Source organism: Pseudonaja textilis, chromosome 2, assembly GCF_049901715.1.
Source record: "Pseudonaja textilis isolate UNSWEBS1 chromosome 2, rPseTex1.2, whole genome shotgun sequence".
In the NCBI taxonomy this organism is placed as follows: domain Eukaryota; kingdom Metazoa; phylum Chordata; class Lepidosauria; order Squamata; family Elapidae; genus Pseudonaja; species Pseudonaja textilis.
Genome location: NC_141991.1, coordinates 44,395,614 through 44,413,956, shown reverse-complemented (window position 1 = coordinate 44,413,956; position 18,343 = coordinate 44,395,614). Strand labels below are relative to the sequence as shown.

The 18,343-nt window shown below is 41.7% G+C and overlaps 1 protein-coding gene and 2 long non-coding RNA genes across 4 annotated transcripts in view; 2 read left to right on the top strand and 1 right to left on the bottom strand.

Annotated features, from left to right (window-relative positions):
* Positions 1 to 18,343, top strand: part of LOC148126838 (uncharacterized) — a 185,219-nt gene that overhangs the window by 66,144 nt on the left and 100,732 nt on the right. The window lies entirely within an intron of this gene.
* Positions 1 to 18,343, bottom strand: part of LOC148126839 (uncharacterized) — a 400,892-nt gene that overhangs the window by 307,861 nt on the left and 74,688 nt on the right. The window lies entirely within an intron of this gene.
* LOC113451736 (netrin-4-like) overlaps positions 2,046 to 18,343 on the top strand; it is a 60,360-nt gene continuing 44,062 nt past the window's right edge. For both annotated transcript variants that reach the window (XM_087923763.1, XM_026723131.2), the window contains exons 1-2: positions 2,046 to 2,908; positions 13,098 to 13,630. In XM_087923763.1, the coding sequence (XP_087779889.1) occupies positions 2,821 to 2,908; positions 13,098 to 13,630 (621 nt within the window). In that variant the 5' untranslated portion in view covers positions 2,046 to 2,820. The remainder of the gene's footprint in view (positions 2,909 to 13,097; positions 13,631 to 18,343) is intronic.

The following is an 18,343-nucleotide window of genomic DNA, read 5'->3' as shown; positions in this document are numbered from 1 at the left end:
ATTAAGGAGTGATCCAACCTAGAATTAAGGTGAATTTCCAGGCAGGGAGAACAATTATTCAGTGGAACGGCTTGTTTTCAAAACTGGAGGGTTTTAAGAAAAGATTGGACAGCCTTTTATCCAGAATGGTACAGAGTCTCTTGCTAGAGCAGAGAGTGGGGTGGGCTAAAACCAAGGTGATATTCAGCAGGTTCTGACCAGTTCTGGAGAACCGATAGAGGAAATTTTGAGTAGTTCAGAGAACCGGAAAATACCACCTCTGACTGGCCCCGCCCCCATCTATTCTCTGCCTCCCGAGTCCCAGCTAATCGGCTGGGTCTTCTTTTGTTGCCCTGCACAGGAGAACAGAGCTGGAAAGCAGTGGGGTGGGGAGGGAATGGGATTTTGCAGTAATCTTCCCCCAGGAGTGGGGAGGAAATGGAGATTTTACAGTATCCTTCCCCTGCCATGCCCACCAAGCCACAGCCACAAAGCCACACCACACCCACCAAGCCATGGCCATAGAACTGGTAGTAAAAAAAATTGGAATCTCACCACCGGCTAAAACACCTCCAAAGTCCCTTCCCACTCTAGTATTCTGTTAAAATTGATGGAAGTTCTACAAAGTATCCTTGAATCATAGGCAGATTACCTTGAATCCTAGTTATATTAGGAAATATAACCACATGGAAATTGCTGCTCTCTAGTGAAGTACCTAAATGCATTTGGCTCATGGTGGGTAGAGTATGCAACTAACACTGCAAAATCTGGAATTAGAAGGGCCTCTGTTTGGATTCAGGTCTGATGGGTTCAGGTCACATGAGGCTTGCAAAAACTCAAAACAAAATTCAGAAGTAAAATCAGTGAAGTTGTGCAAGAATTGGCATTGAACTTTCAAAAGATCCTGCCATGAACAGTATTGATATCTGCATTCTGTAGTTAGTTGCACTTTTGAATATACAGAATAAAATTTTTGGCCTTTACTAAATTTCAGTTATTATTTGTAACGTTAAAACTGTACTACTAAATATTTTGGTAAGTAGAAAAGCAAATTTAAAAATATTTTTAAAAATATAATAGAACTGAATCGCTTAAGGATGATGCTAATTAAAGGGAAACCAAGGGAGACCAACTGAAAGCGAAATGCCCAACCCCTTAAAAAAATCTTAACAGGAAATGAGTTATAGTCGAATCAGAGAAACAAAACGCCAGGAATTTTTCCCCTTGTATTTTTGCAGGGCATCTGAGGCCCCAAACCAATATTCCCTCTATTCTGTACTGATGACCATGTAGATCAACGGACAAAAAGAGTTGGAAATCTACCAATTTCTCTCATTGCAATTTTCCCTTTAATCAGCACCATCCTTAACTGGTCGAAGTCCCTATCCGGGACTGGGGAGAGAGGCCCATAATTCTAGCAACGCAATAAAGAGCTCGCGATTGGGAGTGATGGGCCGTGTGGTCCGAGAGAGCGGGCGCTGCAGAGACAGGCGCGGAAAAACATCCCCAGTCAGCGGCGGCGGGGCAAGAGACAGGGACCTGGGCCAAGCGCAAAGGATGCGGTGCCGTCCAGCCTCCCCTCTCCCTGTGGTCGACAAGGGAAATCCTTGCTCAACTCTCTGTGGAAAAAAAAAACCCGAGTTTAAGCACACCCGAAACCGCGTCCATAAGCGATGGGAAGGAAGCTCGACGGGGTTGAGTGGAGAGCACCCCTTTCCCGTCGCCGTTGCGTTTGGGTGGGCTCGTTCTTCCTCCTCCTCGGCCCCCTCCTCGAGTCAGATGAAAGCCTCCAAGAGTTGAAGGCGGGAAATATGTCCCCCCCAAGCCCACTCACACCCAGAGAAAACGCCCGCCTTTAACGTACGCGAGACTGTCGCCCGAGGCCCACGATTAAGCCCCGATTTTGGAGGGACAGGGCGAGGAAAGGGATCTAAACCGCAAGCTTGGTCGGGTGGGATCCCCACCGAGGGGAATGGAGCGTAGGATGCGGTCGCGGAATTCTCCCCAGTCGACTAAGCCGAAAGCGAGGAAGGCGAGGGGTGTGTGTGGGATAGGAAGGGAGAGACCACGAAGGGTGAGGACGTGATAGATGTCGGATTTTGCTCAAGACAAGCGCCCGACCTCGCACGTCGGATCGTCCAGCAAACAACCGTCCTGGGATTCCCCTCTAAGCAACCACCTCCCTTTCCCTCCCCCCCCCCCCACCGGCCTGCTGCCTCGGAGTTGAAGGCGGCGCCAAACACGAAGGCGGTTTTGCCCCGGAATGCACTCTCGGTAGGAGATCCGAGGTAGATGTGGGGGGGGGGGCAGACGAAAGAACCAGCCCAGGATCAAGGATTCCCGGGGTGGATTCGGGAACTCCGGACCCGGAGACCGATTGACGGCACCTCGTGTTTTGGACCCAAAAGATCTGCTGCTGCTGCTGCTGAGAAGAAGCAGCAGCAAGCAACAGCAGTGATTTTGGCGCCTGCTCGCTGCGCGGCTGCCTTTGCCAATCCCGCGCGACTTTCGCCGAGTCTCCGGAGGGGCGAGCCGGGGAGAAAGGGCGGGGGGGCGTTTGTCTCCCCTCTAAGCCCCGTCAGCGGGGCTTGAGCTACTTGGCGGCGATGGACGGCCGGGAGTGACACGCAGCGAGAGAGCGCGGCGGCTTGGGAAACGCGACCCCCTTGGGGAAAAGGAAGGGGGAGCTTAAAGAGGAATGACAGGGCGAAAACCCGGCAGTCCCAGAATAAATTACGAGGGCTTGGAGTTTTCTTTTCTTTTTCCTGCCAAAGGTTGAGTGGGCACCAGACATGTAAAATAGCCTTAATTACTGTTTTCGACCTCACGTCGGTGCCGAAGATGGATTTCCTAGACGGAGTCACGCAACATAAAAGCTTAACGCTGATCGTATTCCTGGAGTATGTTCTTTTTGCCCAGCTTGGAGCAGGTAAGCAGAAATAAGCAATAAATAGGCGTTTAAGCTGCAGACGCTTCAGACGACTCTTTAAAAGCTGTTCGTATTCATTGGGAGTTTAGTAAATCAGTTAAAAAGGCTCATTATTTAGATCTATACGTTTTACAAACTGTTGGAATTTACTTATTATAATAGCTCTTGTCCTCATTTTAAAAGCCGAAAAGTGAGCCAGAAATTTCCCGTTCTTACAATTTGATGTAAAGTGTCATGGAAAAGAATGTTTACTTTTGCCTAATTTTCAGGAGAGAGGGGAATGTATGATGGCAATGCCGGTTTGGATGTTAACATTTCATATTCTGCAAACGAGCTACTTTATTTCATGCACCGAATATGTAATTTTGGGGTGGTTATGTGTATGCAACTGTAAGCTCAGAATTTCTGTACAGCAAGCACCTGACACAAAGTTTAAGCGGAGTAAGGAATGATAAGAACATGGAAGAATGGGATGGAGGTACTACATCTGAATCAAGGTGTTCACTTATGTAAAAGGGGCTCCTTGGTTTTTCAGCAAAAATACCTTCAGAGAGACATTTAGAAGAAAAGTTTTATATTCTAAACGATCTCCCGGCATAAGGATTAGAGATGGGTTTGTAACAGGGAATTGAGGCAAAGCCTTCTTCATTTAGACAGCCCCCTAGTGTCGCTGAAGCATAAGGCTTCATTTCTTGAGACAGAAATTCCCCTTTGATAGAAGACACTGATTTAGAAGACACGTCAGGCTTAAAAAGACATTGTTCAGCCATGGATTACCTAACCATTAACTTAATCATGATTGCCTATGTTCATGCAACATGCTAAGCTGCAAATTATGGTTTACGAGGCATAATAGCTGGATTCACACATTACATCAAGCCAAACCAAACAAGTGACCTTATGGTTGAGCAGCAGACTGGCAAAGTCTTTTCCAGGTTTTGCATAAGAATCTTTCCCAAGTGTAGCTTACAACATTGGAGCTGAATGGGAAGTTGCCTGCATGGAAAACATGTGCTTACCTAAGGAAACAGCCATAAGGAAAACCCATTCCATTTCTTCTGCTGGCTGGCAGCAGTTTTCCAAACTTACCAGTAATGCTATCCATTGAAACTGAGGTGGGTGGGAACCAAAGATAGGTCATCTCCATAGATACAGAACCTTTCCCCCCTGCAATCTGCACATGGGTGTGCTTTCATTGGGCTGAGGGTTGCCTTCAATGAGGGTTGCCAGTTCCCAATGATGTAACACATCATCTAGTAACATGTTCCTCTTAGAATTCCATCCTGCAACATTCTTCCTGTTTGAGAAGGAATGGGCAGCTGGATACCTAAATCAGCAGCTTTTTCCAGCTTCAGGGAATGTTGTGGAATGACTGCAGTGGCCCATGGCCAAAATCTTGTGAGACTTCACACAAGAATACTAAACTTTCACAAAAAAAAAAACAACTTGTGATCCCTTGAGATTACAAGAAAACGGTTTTGTAAGGCCAGATTGTTGAGGAATCCTATGGAGGCTGATGAACACTGCTAGGTATATTGCTGCCATTGACAGAGCAAAACCCCTTCTCAGGATACACCTTCACGTAATAATAGCTGGATAATGCCACAGATTTCAGACCAGGATTTTCTGGCCCTGTTATAAAAAAAAAATGTCAAAATACAATGTACTAGTTCCTTTGAATGGCAGCCAAAGATCTGTCACCCCAGAAAGCCATAGAGCCTGTCTAATGATTCGAATATGATTTTTAAAGATTCCCTACTAATCAAATAATAATGAAAGCATTGAAAAAATGGCTGGAGGGAACTGTTGACTCTCAGATCCAAAAGCCTACATCGTCATCCAAAAGCCTACACAGCACACTGCAAATATGTAATATGCAAGTTCCATTTCAGTTCAATAGTTTCATCCAGATTTGTGTCTTGCTCTTTGTTCTTTCCATCACGATAGCTCTCAATAAGTTTCAATAACAATTTTGGTCCAATAGCTATAGAAAATCATAGTCTCTGGCTATCCCTTACATTTGTTCAATAAAACAACAGATACCCAGTTTAATGTAGTCTGGATATTACTGCAATAGAAAAAACCTAGCAAATATTTAGCTTGATTTCTTTGAAACTGCTTAATTTCTGACAAAATTAAGATGTTGTTGCTTCTTCTTTTTTTTTATTCCTCTTCCTGCTGCCAGTCCAGATGTTCACACATTCTTTTTTGTTAAAGCATTGCAAAATTCCAAGCAAGGAAGGAGGAATCTTGTTTTGTCTCTGCCTATCTATGTTCAACTATCCCACACCGATATGAAAAACTGGAAGGCTATATAATCGGCTGAATGTAGCTTTATTGTTCGGCATGACTAAGAACCCCATGGACATGACTTCCCATTTTGTGATGGGAAGCAAATTTAAAAATTGATTGTTTGTCTTGGAGTTCATGTAAAATCATCTTGTGATGAATTACAATGTACAGCTAACCCAGGAAGACCTGGCATCTAAAGAGAGAATCTGCCTTTGATTCTTTCCTTTCTCCTTCTCCCCTCTTAGCACCTGATTTTGAGGTGTCATGAAAGCAAAATATTGTGGAAGAAGAGGCAATGGAGGCAGTCTATGTTTTGACAGCACAGGTGTCCTTCATAGCCCCTTGCCTCATTCAGGGTCCTCTTGGAGCAAAGGTCAGTGTTTAGTCTGCATGCACTGTAGACAGCTTCTGCAAAAATAAAGCAGACTTCATCTTCCTTGATGTCTCAGTCTGAAGAATCCTTAAAAATTGTTCGTGTTGCCCATCAATCTCTACTTGGGTAATGGTGAATGATTTGAAAAAAAGCAAGAAGCCCAAGTTATATTGACTCACTTGAAATCTTTCCCTATTATCATCTCATAACAAAGTCAGGGTGGAAAGTAAATCTGGAACTCTTGCTATATATCTACCTGATACGCAGAGAAGATTTCCAACAGGTATCTATTTAAATAAAATACCACCGCTCCTCACTATTTTACATTGCTCAACAGTTCAGAATAACCTATATGGGTATTTCTATGAAGGGAGTACAAGCTCTGTTCAGGTGTGTAATTCAAAACAAATTTGTGGACACAGGAGTCCTTACTATATATATATACATACATACACCATACTGGTGTATGTATGTTTGTGTGTGTATCACAAGATTCTCATACTTGTAACAATAAGAACAAAATGACAAGTGGATCCCATTCCTGCAAAAATCATGCAAAATGAAGCTGTTCTAATTTCTTTAATAGCAAATATAAAGATAGGATTACATGGGTACAGAAGGGAAACTTTGCTAGACAAAGCTGGTGGACAGTTTTAATCCTGGGTTAAAATTTAGGGGGATAGAATTCTGTGGGGTCTCTGGTGACCCCATTAATATCATTCATTAACTGGATTTATATACAGAACAATGTTGTGGTACTTTGAATAAAGCTGTGGTTGACTGGTTTCTATATAAATGCTAAGCCGTAAACCACATTCAGTGGAGCTCCATATCATACTGATCCAGCAAAATTATTGCTGAAATTATTATTGCTTTAATAGAAAGGACAGCATTTTTCTCTTCCTAGTGTTTTCCTGCAAGTGCAGGGTACACTTTTCAGAGTGGACAGCACATGATGTTTCTAAATATGATGTGGGTGTTTGTGATGCTTAATATGCTGTATGCTCACCTTTTCATTGGGGTTCTGTTTCCTGATCTCACTAAGCCTCAGCTGGAGAACTTGGTTTGTTTATTTGTTAATAATAGTGAGGAAGAGTAATACTAAAGCACTGATAGTTTGCTTGACAGAAGTAGATTAAATTCAGTGGGATGATATGAATGGGCCCCCACTATAACACGGCAACTTTTTACAGAAAGCTAAGTCACATTGCTGTCTCAAGATAGTCAAAATAGTTTAGTTACAGTGTTTTATATTCTCCTTCCCATCCCAATTAGGAACACAGAAGGGGGCCAATGAGATATATGAAAAGTTCTGCTGGACACAGTTGAAAACCAAATTAGATTGGAGCAGAGAGTGTGGTTTAATCAGAGTACATAGGAAAACAAGCAAAGCAGTGCAGGTTCAGGCCAACAATTTTGTTTTCTGTAAAGCTCTGCCAGTAGGAAGCTCATAGATAGGACATGAGGACATAATTGTCCCTCACGTTTTCCCACCAACATTATTACACAATAAAACCATCGCGATGAGAAGCCCGTGATAACCTTATTCTCTAGGAAGTTTTCTAGTCCCCTTTTATTACCAGTGTTTTTGTACCATTTCAATTAAAAAAAATTGAAGCTGCTTATATAAGTGGTCTGCAGTAAACACCACTCTACATGAAAATCTAATTAACACAATGAAGACGATAACAATAAATGTGACCACTTCGTGAACAGCACCCCTGTACTTCCTAGGCACATGCATCTTCCATATCTCATCCTGAATGCCTCTTTAAATAATAAAAACTTTCCACTCCTTTTCTAAACATTAACAAGTGCTGCTTATTTCTGAAGAGAGCTTATTTCTACAGGGGGAAAGCTCTATAAAACAATGCTTACCTCTGTGGGAGGGGTGTTTATTTGCCAAATGTTATGTATGGCACATCCAGGGCAAGCAGTTTTTATTTTGATAAGTGATCCCGGAACTCTCTGTCTCCCAAGTAGATATAATTATACATAGAAACTGAAATCTCATACAAGCAGCTTTGAAGTATCACATTTATTTTCTCAAACATTTGCCTTCAGTGGATAAGAATTAAAAAGTTGGCATTCTAGCTGTATGTCACATCTGTCTCTGCTCTTCTCCCCAACTAGATCTGTGTCATTGTGATTCTACACTGTTACATGCTTCTTCCCATCTTGGACTGTTTCCCTCACTGGCAATTCCAGCTTCATCACTGGAAGCTTTCAAGAAGAGACTGGACTACCATCTGCTTGGGTGGGGGGTTGGACTACATGACCTACAAGGTCCCTTCCAACTTAATCTGTTAATCTGTCCACCTCTCACCTGTGCATTCTTGATGGACAAGTGAGTGAGAGAGTGTAACCTTTCCATTTGCCTGATTGGACCCACCTGACATTTTTTTTCTCCTTTACAAGATCTGATTTACACATAGTACTTACCATACCTACCATACCTTCATATTATACCCACTTTGCCTTCTGATGTAGTTCCCTTTAGGTTATTCTTTTAAATTTTAAATTAACTTCAGTGCATTGATACAGTTGAAATATACGGTATTAAATAGCAAGGATAGGACAATCAAGGAAGCAGATCCAAAATACAACAGTACTTATAAGTGGGCTTACTTTTTAATATAAATGTTATTGCTTTTAAGAGTAATAACAAGGAAACAAGTTTCAAAGCAAAAGTACAGACATAATAGAAAATGCATAACAGGTGCTTAAAAAGTAAAAAAAATAACAGGAAAAAAAAAACAGAATATAACATGCTACATATTGTAACATTATTAATTATATACAGAATTATACACTTACAATTCTGTATATAATTAATGCAAACATTCTGTAAATACATACACACACACACACACACACACACACACACACACAAACACACAGACTTCTGGTACACTTATATAATTATCATGCTTTTTTAAACCTACTATTTTGTATAAATGAATCCCATATTCCATATGTTTAGCCATACAAAGTCAACCTCTAGGCAATCTGCTTCCAAGGAGCAAGCAAAATCAATCCTTCAATCCATTGAATAATGAGGACATATATTTATCTTTCTAATGTTGCAATATCAGTCTTTTAGTTACAGTAATAGTTCAGAGAAACCATTTATATTGTCCAGTTATTAAGTTCCATGTACTGGATATCCAATTCAAGAGAATACTATCCTCTGAAATGTTTAACATTGTGCTGTCATCCTTATATGTGGTGGCACAGTGATTAGAATGCAGGCTAACTCACTGCTCACTGTCAAGCAGTTTGATCCTGCCAACGGTTCAGTCCTGATTGGCTCAAGGTTGACTCAGCCTTCCATCCTTCCAAGGTCGGTAAAATGAGGAGTCAGATTGTTGGAGGAAACATGCTGACTCTGTAAACCACCCAGAGAGAGCTGTGAAGCATTATGTAGCGGTATATAAGTCTAAGTGCTATTGTTATTGCTGTATATAGTCTATCAGTTTCTCCAAAACCTAGCAAGTCTAGAACATTATAAAGGCAGGGTTTTTAAAACAACACCCAAGTTCTAAACCTACAGTGCAAATCCAACTAGAGTTACCTGGAAGATTTAAAAAATAAATAAATTTAAAACATACTGTCAATAGAAATTCTCATGAAAACCAACACAAAAGAACACAGACCATACAATAATAGTCAGGCCACCCTTTGTTTTTGCTTTTTAAATCATTTTCCTGCATCATCTGGAGAAATGTACTTAACAATGAACAAACCCACAAAACTAAATGGTTTTTCATTGAAGAAAAATAAAGTAAAGCACACTTGACTGCTGAAAATCTGTAGGGTCCTACACCAGTGATGATTGCAAACATCTTTCTTCCTGAATGTACGTATAGGCAGCTGAATTCAGTATGAACACTTCAGCTTTCTTTTCCAATTGTTTGCGTGCAACATATGATTTCCAAAAGGATAACAAACCACCTATTTACTAGTTAACACTTTAATGTCCATCATTGGAATTGTCTATTTCTTTCAGCCATCACCCATGGACGAGGTTGCCCAGTTTTGCTTTTCCAGCTGTGTGACTCACCCTCAGTGGAGCCTCTCTTTAATCAAGCCACCTCCAGCAAGCAGCCACCCCTCTGAACAGCCCCCTGGAGACTGTGGAATAAATACATAAATAGCCAAGGAGCAGGGATTATTGAACAAGCCATCAATCAAGAGCCAAATTCTCAATGACATGCAGCACCTGGGGCCCAGAGAAGAAAAATACGCTACAATCTTGATTGTTTATCCTTTCTATGAATTATTCAAAGAGCCCCATTTGGTATTCAGGCTAGGTCCCAAGTTGCTTCTATCCCTTCATCCATACTGCCCCATGACTGTGACCCCACATTTCAGGGAATAAGTGAGTGATGGATGGGCTGCCTGATTGGGAAGCCAAGCAATCACATCGATTTTTTTCCAATGTGAGGCTCTTAACCCCATCATTTGAACCAACCCTTCCCCCACAACCATCTTTTCCCTGTATTCTACTTCTGTTCTTAGCCATGCAAGGGTTCAACAGGAACTGTTTACTTATTTATTTCTTGTCCTGTCCTGTGTCTTTAAGTCAGTTTTTGACTTGTGGTGATGCTTGGACTAGTCCAGTGGTGGCTAACCTTTTTGGGCTCCTGTGCCCAAAATAGTGCGCTCGCGTGTGTGCTCGTGTGCCAGCACCGAGAAGGCAATGCACACGCCCCACCATGCCCCCTGTGTATGCATGCATGATTTCCCCCCGCTGCTGCCCCCTTATCCGCACTGTACCTTCCAGCTGATTTTCGGCCTGTTTGAGGCCTTTTTGCCTGCCAGAGGCTTGAGGGAAGCCTCTGCAGGCTTTTGCTGGCTGAAAAATGGGCCCGTTTTGTCACTTCCGCTATTTCCGGAAATACAGGAAGTGATGAAATGGGCCTATTTTTCATCCTGCAAAGCCTGCAGAGGCTTCCCTCAAGCCTCTGGCAGGCTGAAAAAGGCCTGAAAATCAGCTGGGAGACGTGCACATGCGCAGTGAGGTAAGTTTGCCAGGAGCTTGCGTGCCTGCACAAATGGCTCTGCGTGCCACCTGTGGCACGCGTGCCATAGGTTCGCCATCATGGGGCTAGTCCTTGCAGTTTTCTTGACACCTTTTTTTCAGAAGGCATTTGCCCCTTGCCTTCTTGAGGGGCTGGTTCAGGGTCACCCAGATGGCTTTCATAGCTAAGGTGGGACCTGAATTCAGAGTTTCCTGATTTCTAGCCTGGTGCTTAACTAAACCAAACTGACTCTGATTCTGTTGTACGAGGTAAAAACTAGGAAACTTAAGAGAGATCTCATCCATAAGAATGGGTGGTGGTGGAAAGTTGGCTTGCTTGTTGGCTGGTTTGCTGGTTTAAGTGGTGAAACATGTACCTTCATCACTTTTACCTCCATTCATCTCTTGCCCTTGGTCATTCTTATTAGTACCTAGGCAGGTTTCCTTGCGAAACAAAGTTTTCGTGCAAAAGTTTCTGTTGGGTTAGAACCTTATGCATCTGGAATGCATCTTACTCACCCATAGTGGCTTTACACCTTAAATCAGAGGATCACAAAGAAGATTTCCATTTGCACAAGCCGAAGTATAGAATCTGCTCTTCTCCATGTACATTTCCCCCCAATCTTCTACTCTTAAGGTGCTTCTTTACTGTTTTCTCAAGCAATCTTTTGTAAATACAATAGGCTTATTGATTTCTGGAAATGAGTAGATTTAAACCAGAGGTTTTTGGTGCTGTCTGAGCTTTTTTTTTTTTTTTTGCAGACATTTCGTTACCCAAACCAGGTAACATCAACGCTAATCTAAGGTAGAGTAGTCTAGCACTATCTAGTCTAATCACTAGCACTGATGATGTTCCCTAGTTTGGGTAATGAAATGTCTGCAAGAAAACAATCGAGGTCAGAGAACATCAAGGACCCCTTATTTCAAACCTGAACTACAAATATTCTCCTTTATTGGAATCAGTAATATGTCCTAATTTGTTACCTCTTCTCTCTCTCCATTCCTCCATATAAGGAATAAGAAACATCACAGAACTGACTGGTGTTTCATGCTCAACACAATTTAGCAGAAGTAATCTGAATGAACATCAATACATTGCTGCCAATTTTGATTGGCCCCCAGGTTAAATGTTTTACTGCACCTCTCCCTCTCTCCCCCTCTCTCTCACACACGCACACATTTACAGAAACTAAAAGAAAAAAAACCACAGATTCGGTTCAATATATAGAGAAGTAGACTGATAGAGAGAGACAGAGAGATAGATATATACAACCCAAATCTGTGGTCTGCTTTTGTCCCCTTTAGTTCATAGGTGTCAAACTCGTGGCCTCACATTGCCATCGCATGACATTTCGTGATGTTTTTTCCCATCACAGAGCTGGGATGGGTGTGGCCTGTGCATGACCCATCCGGCCCACGTACCACCAGTTTCACACCCCTGCTTCGATTCCTTTCTTTTCCAAGGTGGAGAGGCAAAGGACCCAAGCTCTGAGTACCCCCATAACATTAGAAGCCTTGGGCTTGACCCTCTCCTCTCTTCAGCCCAGGAACACTGACTGGAACTAGACAGGGGTGGGATTCCACCGCTATAACAACCGGTTCAGCGCTCGCACTCTTCACGTCAAATGGGCATTTTGCGCGCATGCTCCGCACTACAAACAGCTCTAATACTTACCTTCTACAGCAGTCCCTGTGAAGAAAACAGCTCAGGCACGGGCAAACTGCTCTGCTGCATGAATCAGATGTGTTCTAAACAAAGGAAGTAAAGGACAGGAATGAGCAGGGTGGGTGGGTGGGCCTACATGCTCGTTGCAGTGAACTGGTTCAGAGACAGCTGATCTTCGGGGCAAGGAGTTCGGACTGAACCAGTCTGAACTGGTAGAATCCCACCCCTGGACCTAGCCCCAGAAGAAGAAGAATCAACACAAAACACATCCTCCACTCCCAATCTCCAGAACCAGTCCAAGAGGAAACCATTCAACATTTCTAAAACATTCAGGATGGCAGGGTGGATTCATCATTTTCATCCCAGGTCATCCACAAGCACAACCAATGCTACCTCAGTGCTATAACATGACATTAATTCTTACCGAAAAGGGTCCAGATAATTCACTTCATCCAGGATCCTCCAAAGTTGAGTGCTAGCACCCAATTAGCAACTTTCCCTCAAAGAGTTGTTCACACCTTGCAGATTTTTTACACTTGTTTTATTCTCTTACTCCCATTGTTTCTGCTCAGTAACTCTCATTAGATATCTCCACCGATTTCACATCATGGACCCTGCTTCTAAAATAAAGGATTTCAAATAGCTCAGCATTTTCAAAAACCCAATATCAACCAACCACTGTCTTTAATAGCCACCCATCAACATGAAAGATAGGCAGGCAGGCAGGATAGGGAGCCATGAAATAGTATGACCTTAAGTGTTCAGGAAGCGTTTGAGGAAGCAGGTGGAACAGAACAGTGGAGTGAATTGGTTTGTCATCCCTCTGTCCTTGCAGGTTCAATGAAGCCGCGGACTTTCCGTTGTGATGGGCATTCCTGCAATCCTGCAGTGGGAAATCTTGCGACAGGCAGGATACCAACTACACTTACCACTTGTGGACAGAACAGCACAGAACTCTACTGTTTTTATCCAGAGCACAACCTGCACCATGGCTCCTGCGGAATGCCCAAGTGTACCAAATGCAATGCCAACCAGCCTAATAACTCCCATCATCCTGAAGAAATGACTGATGACTTCTTCCTGCATCCTGGTTCCTGGTGGCAGTCCGCCCAAGGGGTGCACAGAGAAGAAATCAGGCTGGATCTGGAAACAGAGTTCTACCTCACTCATGTCATTGTAGTCTTTAAGTCACCCCGGCCAGCAGCCATGGTACTAGAGAGGTCCCAGGACTATGGGCAGACCTGGAGACCTTACAAATATTTTGCTGTCAATTGTACAGCTACATTTGGGCTTCCAGATGATAACAGTGAAGAAGGATCTCTTTGTACTTCCAGATATTCCGATGTGGTTCCTTGCACCCGAGGAGAGGTAAGCTATGGTAACTGAAAAAAGGATATACTTTTCAAAAGTCACCTTGATCTTATGCTTAGTAAAATTGCAGAGTCCTACTAAGGATATTAGCCCTGGTCATTCACACAACTGTTGACACTTATCCTATTTTATTGAGGATGGCCCTCCTTTGAGAGATTTTGAAAGAGTAATTCTCTGTTTGAAAGCATGCTCTGTTGGAAGGATTGACCATCAGTTCTAAGCATTTAAGTGGCTTTGAAGTTGCCTGTCAACAGCACCTGGACAGCAGATTTGAGTAGGTAAAGATAAAGGTTCCCCTCGCACATACGTGCTAGTCGTTTCTGGCTCTAGGGGATAGGTAGTGAAGTCATGTTAGTTAAAATAATGCTGAGCCAAAATTCTCTTCTAAACTTCCTAAAAATATTGCCAAAGAAAAAAGGAAAATGAAACTCTATCTATTACTTTTATGTGAAAGGAGTTTAACCAGTCTACTTTGTTTGGAATGGATTGTGAACAATCTGAGTGTATGTTGCATCACTCCACATACACTATAAGTATGGCTGTAGAGAAGTGGCCAAACCAAGATAGCAACATTTCTAGATTTGGATTTTATTTGGGTTAATATTCCCTTTTCTTTTTAGCATCATCCAAGGTCTCCTTCAGCCAGGGAGGAATTTAGAGGTAGAGCATGGGCTTTCATATAGAAAAGCCCTTTCTGAAACTCTGGAAACCTACAATTCCTGTTAATAATATTGAGTAAACAAATAACTGGTGTGTCTCAGTATAACACAGTTCTATAGCCCAGTTCCATAGCCCAGTGATATAGCCCAGACCTATTCAGAAATTCTTCCCTAAGGGTGTTTAATGGGTTTACGCACAAATTATATACATAAGGCGACAGCCTTAACAGTAGTGCTATCTTATTTTTTTTTGTCAATTTTATTGATTTTTAAAGACAAACAAAAACAAACAAAACATAAAAACATCCAACTTTCTTCTATAAATGTACAAGCAGTGTGTCAGTTGGTTTACAAATTTTTTGTGCATCCATTTCATAGTCTCAATTACAGTTACACTGCATAATAATTCATATCATCAATCAAAAATTAAATACCCTAGTATCATTATTAATCAGTCATTTGACTATAATTTTGTTCATTCATACCTTGCAAGATAACTATAATTTACTTAGTTTATTTTGTAACAATTCATATAATCCTCCCAAATCTATCCTAGAAACATTTTATAGATATAATAATAAAAAAGGAAAAGAAATACATCTTTATATATTCATTATTTTCTAAGATTCTACGTAGTAGTGCTATCTTATTTTGAATGCAACACAACTGTAGGGTACCACATTGGGAAATAAAGACACTGTGCCTGTCAACTGGAAAGCTGACAGTCCAGGTTCGAGACATGACTGCCACACAACAGGGTGAGTTCCCGTTACTTGCCCCAGCTCCTGCCAACCTAGCAGTTCAAATGCATGCAAATGAGAGTAGATAAATACAGTGGGTACCACTTCGGTGGGAAAGTAGCAGTATTTCATATTTTCATGCTGACCACATGATGATGGAAAGTCTTCAGGCACCCTCGACTGAAAATTGGAGATGAGCACTACACCCTTGGGTTGGTCACAACTTAACCTTCATCTTAAGAGATGAAAAATATGAGAAATTACATCATAATGCAGTTTGTAGAGGATGATTTTCCCAGGACATTCTAATTCAGCAAGTACTGCTGGTGGATAGTAGTGCTGATATAAACATTCATATTTGATTTCTATAGCTTACTTCATTTTTGCTACTATGTTGATATGATACAAGCCATCCTCTAACTTCACCTACATTGAATAGAAGTTATGATCAAAAGGAGAAGCTTATGTTAAGGTATTGATGCATTCCGCTTAAGGTTCCAAATGAGACAGAAGTAGTTATAGAAATGAAGTTTCTTTTTTCATCCTGTCCACTTGTACAGCCAAGGGATCTGGAAAATGAGAAGCACATTTTTTAATAAAACAGAGCATGCGGAAATGAAGATAAGAGTCTCTTTGGAAGAAGGATCTTGGAGTAATGAAAAACAGCTCATTACAACTTTCTACTTTAATGTCACTGGAGCTATATGTCAAACTATTCTTCTAACAAAGAGTACAAATACTTGCTTGTTTCCTTGCTTGTTTATTTACACTTCCATTAGAATGTAGAGAAAGTTAAACTATCAAAAGGCTATTCATTTTAGACAAGAGCTTGTGTGACAGATGACACCAATGAAGTGTGCTAGAATGAGCCCATTACTGGAATTCACTAGGAAAAGAAGAATTGTGTCTGCTTGAATAAGATAACCTGTTGCTATGGTAGCATGTTAAACATGCCTTGCTTGGCAGACTAGTTTAAGCTCTATAGTTCAAGCCATATCCTGCCCAACTTGGGAGGAGGGCGGGTAATAGTTAAAATAAAATGCAACCAAATATGTTTTTAGAATGTTTGAAAAATATTTCAAAACAGAAAGAGGATCCAATCTATTCTGTTCATCTTGTTACTGAACTGGTAAACATGATTCTGACAGAAATTGTCTTTGGAAAAAGCCCCAAATTTAGGACCGCAACACCTAATTTGGACTAGCTTTGGACTGTGCTTTTTAAAATGGCATCATAAAAAGATGTCTAGAAATTGCGTTCTTCTCCCAGCATCAAAGCCACAAGGAGGGACTTCTGTCAAAATTGAATATGGACTCCCCATGATCTATAACTGCTTAGATGTCAACATACACACTTTCCATATACTTATTGAAAAATAACAAAAATGAGTTTTGTAAAAGAAAAAAAATAAAATCAAACTTCCATTCACTGTTCTCCCAAGAATCATCATAAGCTGAAGCAGGTACCTGGTCTTCAAGACATAGCAAACAGGTAAGGCCAGAAATGATTTCAGGAGAGAATGTTGGCTCATGGGGGTCACGCCTATAAGGAAGAACAAAAATGTATCTAAAAGGACAAATATACTGGGAATTAGAAGGAAGGGCCTTCAAGGCTACAATATCCTTTTTCTCTGCTTATGAAGCTCCTGAAATACTGATCTGAGATGGTGACTTGTGACAAAGTGAGATGGCCAATTAGATTGACTATTTTGGGATGCTGACTGGATCACTGGCTATAAGGTTAAAGAGGATTAAAAAAGAGAGAGAGATAAAGAGGGAAGCATCCATTAGAATGCTGGGAAAGAAGAAGTTAAAACTGGCCTGGACATAGCATCTCCTACTGATCAAACTTGCTGGTGACTTTAGGGACAAATCCATTCAGGGTTTGTTTTTTGTTTTTTTGCAATAATGTGGCAGCAATTTCTGATTTTTCACACCCCCAACTTTCCAGTTTAGCCATTGCCTAAGTATTTCCTGGTTGGCTCCCTTTGAAAAGATAACCAACTTGACCATGCTTAGCTTCTGAGCCCAGACAGGTCATCCAGCTGCTGCCACGTGCTGATTTATATACACACACACAGGGCAGGGCAGCATATTTTTCCATTGAAAAGCTGGACTAGGGAAAAACTCAACAGGTTAAGCCAGACCCCCACGAGGGCCAAGTTGCAACTTCAGGGTCACCTCTTGAATAACAAGTCTTCGACTCAGCATTTCCGCTTTGGACGTCGTGCCAAAGAAAGTTCATTGCAATTCTGTAGTTATTTCAGCTTCCAGCTGGAAAAGATCAATCCGGGGATTAGTCACTGTGAAAGGCAAGTGCCCAAATGTTATGACTAGGGTTGTCTGTTCAGTATGTCACTGAACTTGAGCTGCAGAAGAGATAAAATACAGAGGCAGAGGTGGGGGAAGCAGTGAACCTCCACAGAATAAACACACAGACAGCACAGGCAGGTTCTGCTTCCCCGGGGGAAAGGCTTATAGTGTGCCTTATGTGCTTTTGAGTGGTAGTAAGGAACGGGAGTGTAAACAGAGAATACGGTCTTGTGCAAAAAAGACAGAACAGAGGCTCAGTTTATTGCTGCTCCAATGCAAAAAGAATCGTATCTTTTCAACCAGCATTTTAATGAGCCACATCAACAGCAGGCTGGCATCCCCCACCGGCCCTTTTTTCTTTTGACTTGAAATCAGCTAGGAAGAAGTCCTAGTTTTCCTAGTGTAATTTCTGTACTTTTTCACATGCATATATTAAATTAGATTCCTCATCCTTGCATTGTGATCAAAATGCCTGGTGCTGCTGCTGTTTATAATTTATTTATTTTATTTATATATATAGTTGAGCTAACACTAGGCAGCTTTTGTTGAACCCTAACAGAAAAAGGACCATGGAGATGTTCTTAACTGAACTTGAACTTTCTCCATCTCCTCCTCCTTCCTCTTCCTTCTTTTTCTTCCAGAACTTATTGTTGCTAGGCTTATGGTTCCATCCGCTTTTGAAAAACTGGGGGAGGCTATTCATAGGGGCCCTCAATGATCTCCCATGCAGAGGTGGGTATTCGGCAGGTTCTGACCAGTTCTGGAGAACCGGTAGTGGAAATGTTGAGTAGTTTGGAAAACCGGCAAATACCACCTCTGACTGGATATTTTACAGTGTCCTTCCCCTGCCACGCCTATCAAGCCGCGCCCACAGAACCGGTAGTAAAAAAATTTGAATCTCACCGCTGAAAATGTTAATGTTAATCAGAAGGGTTTTTACTTAGAATGCATTGTATTACGGTACCGGAGGTTTGCAAAGCCATTTCAGGACTCTATCTC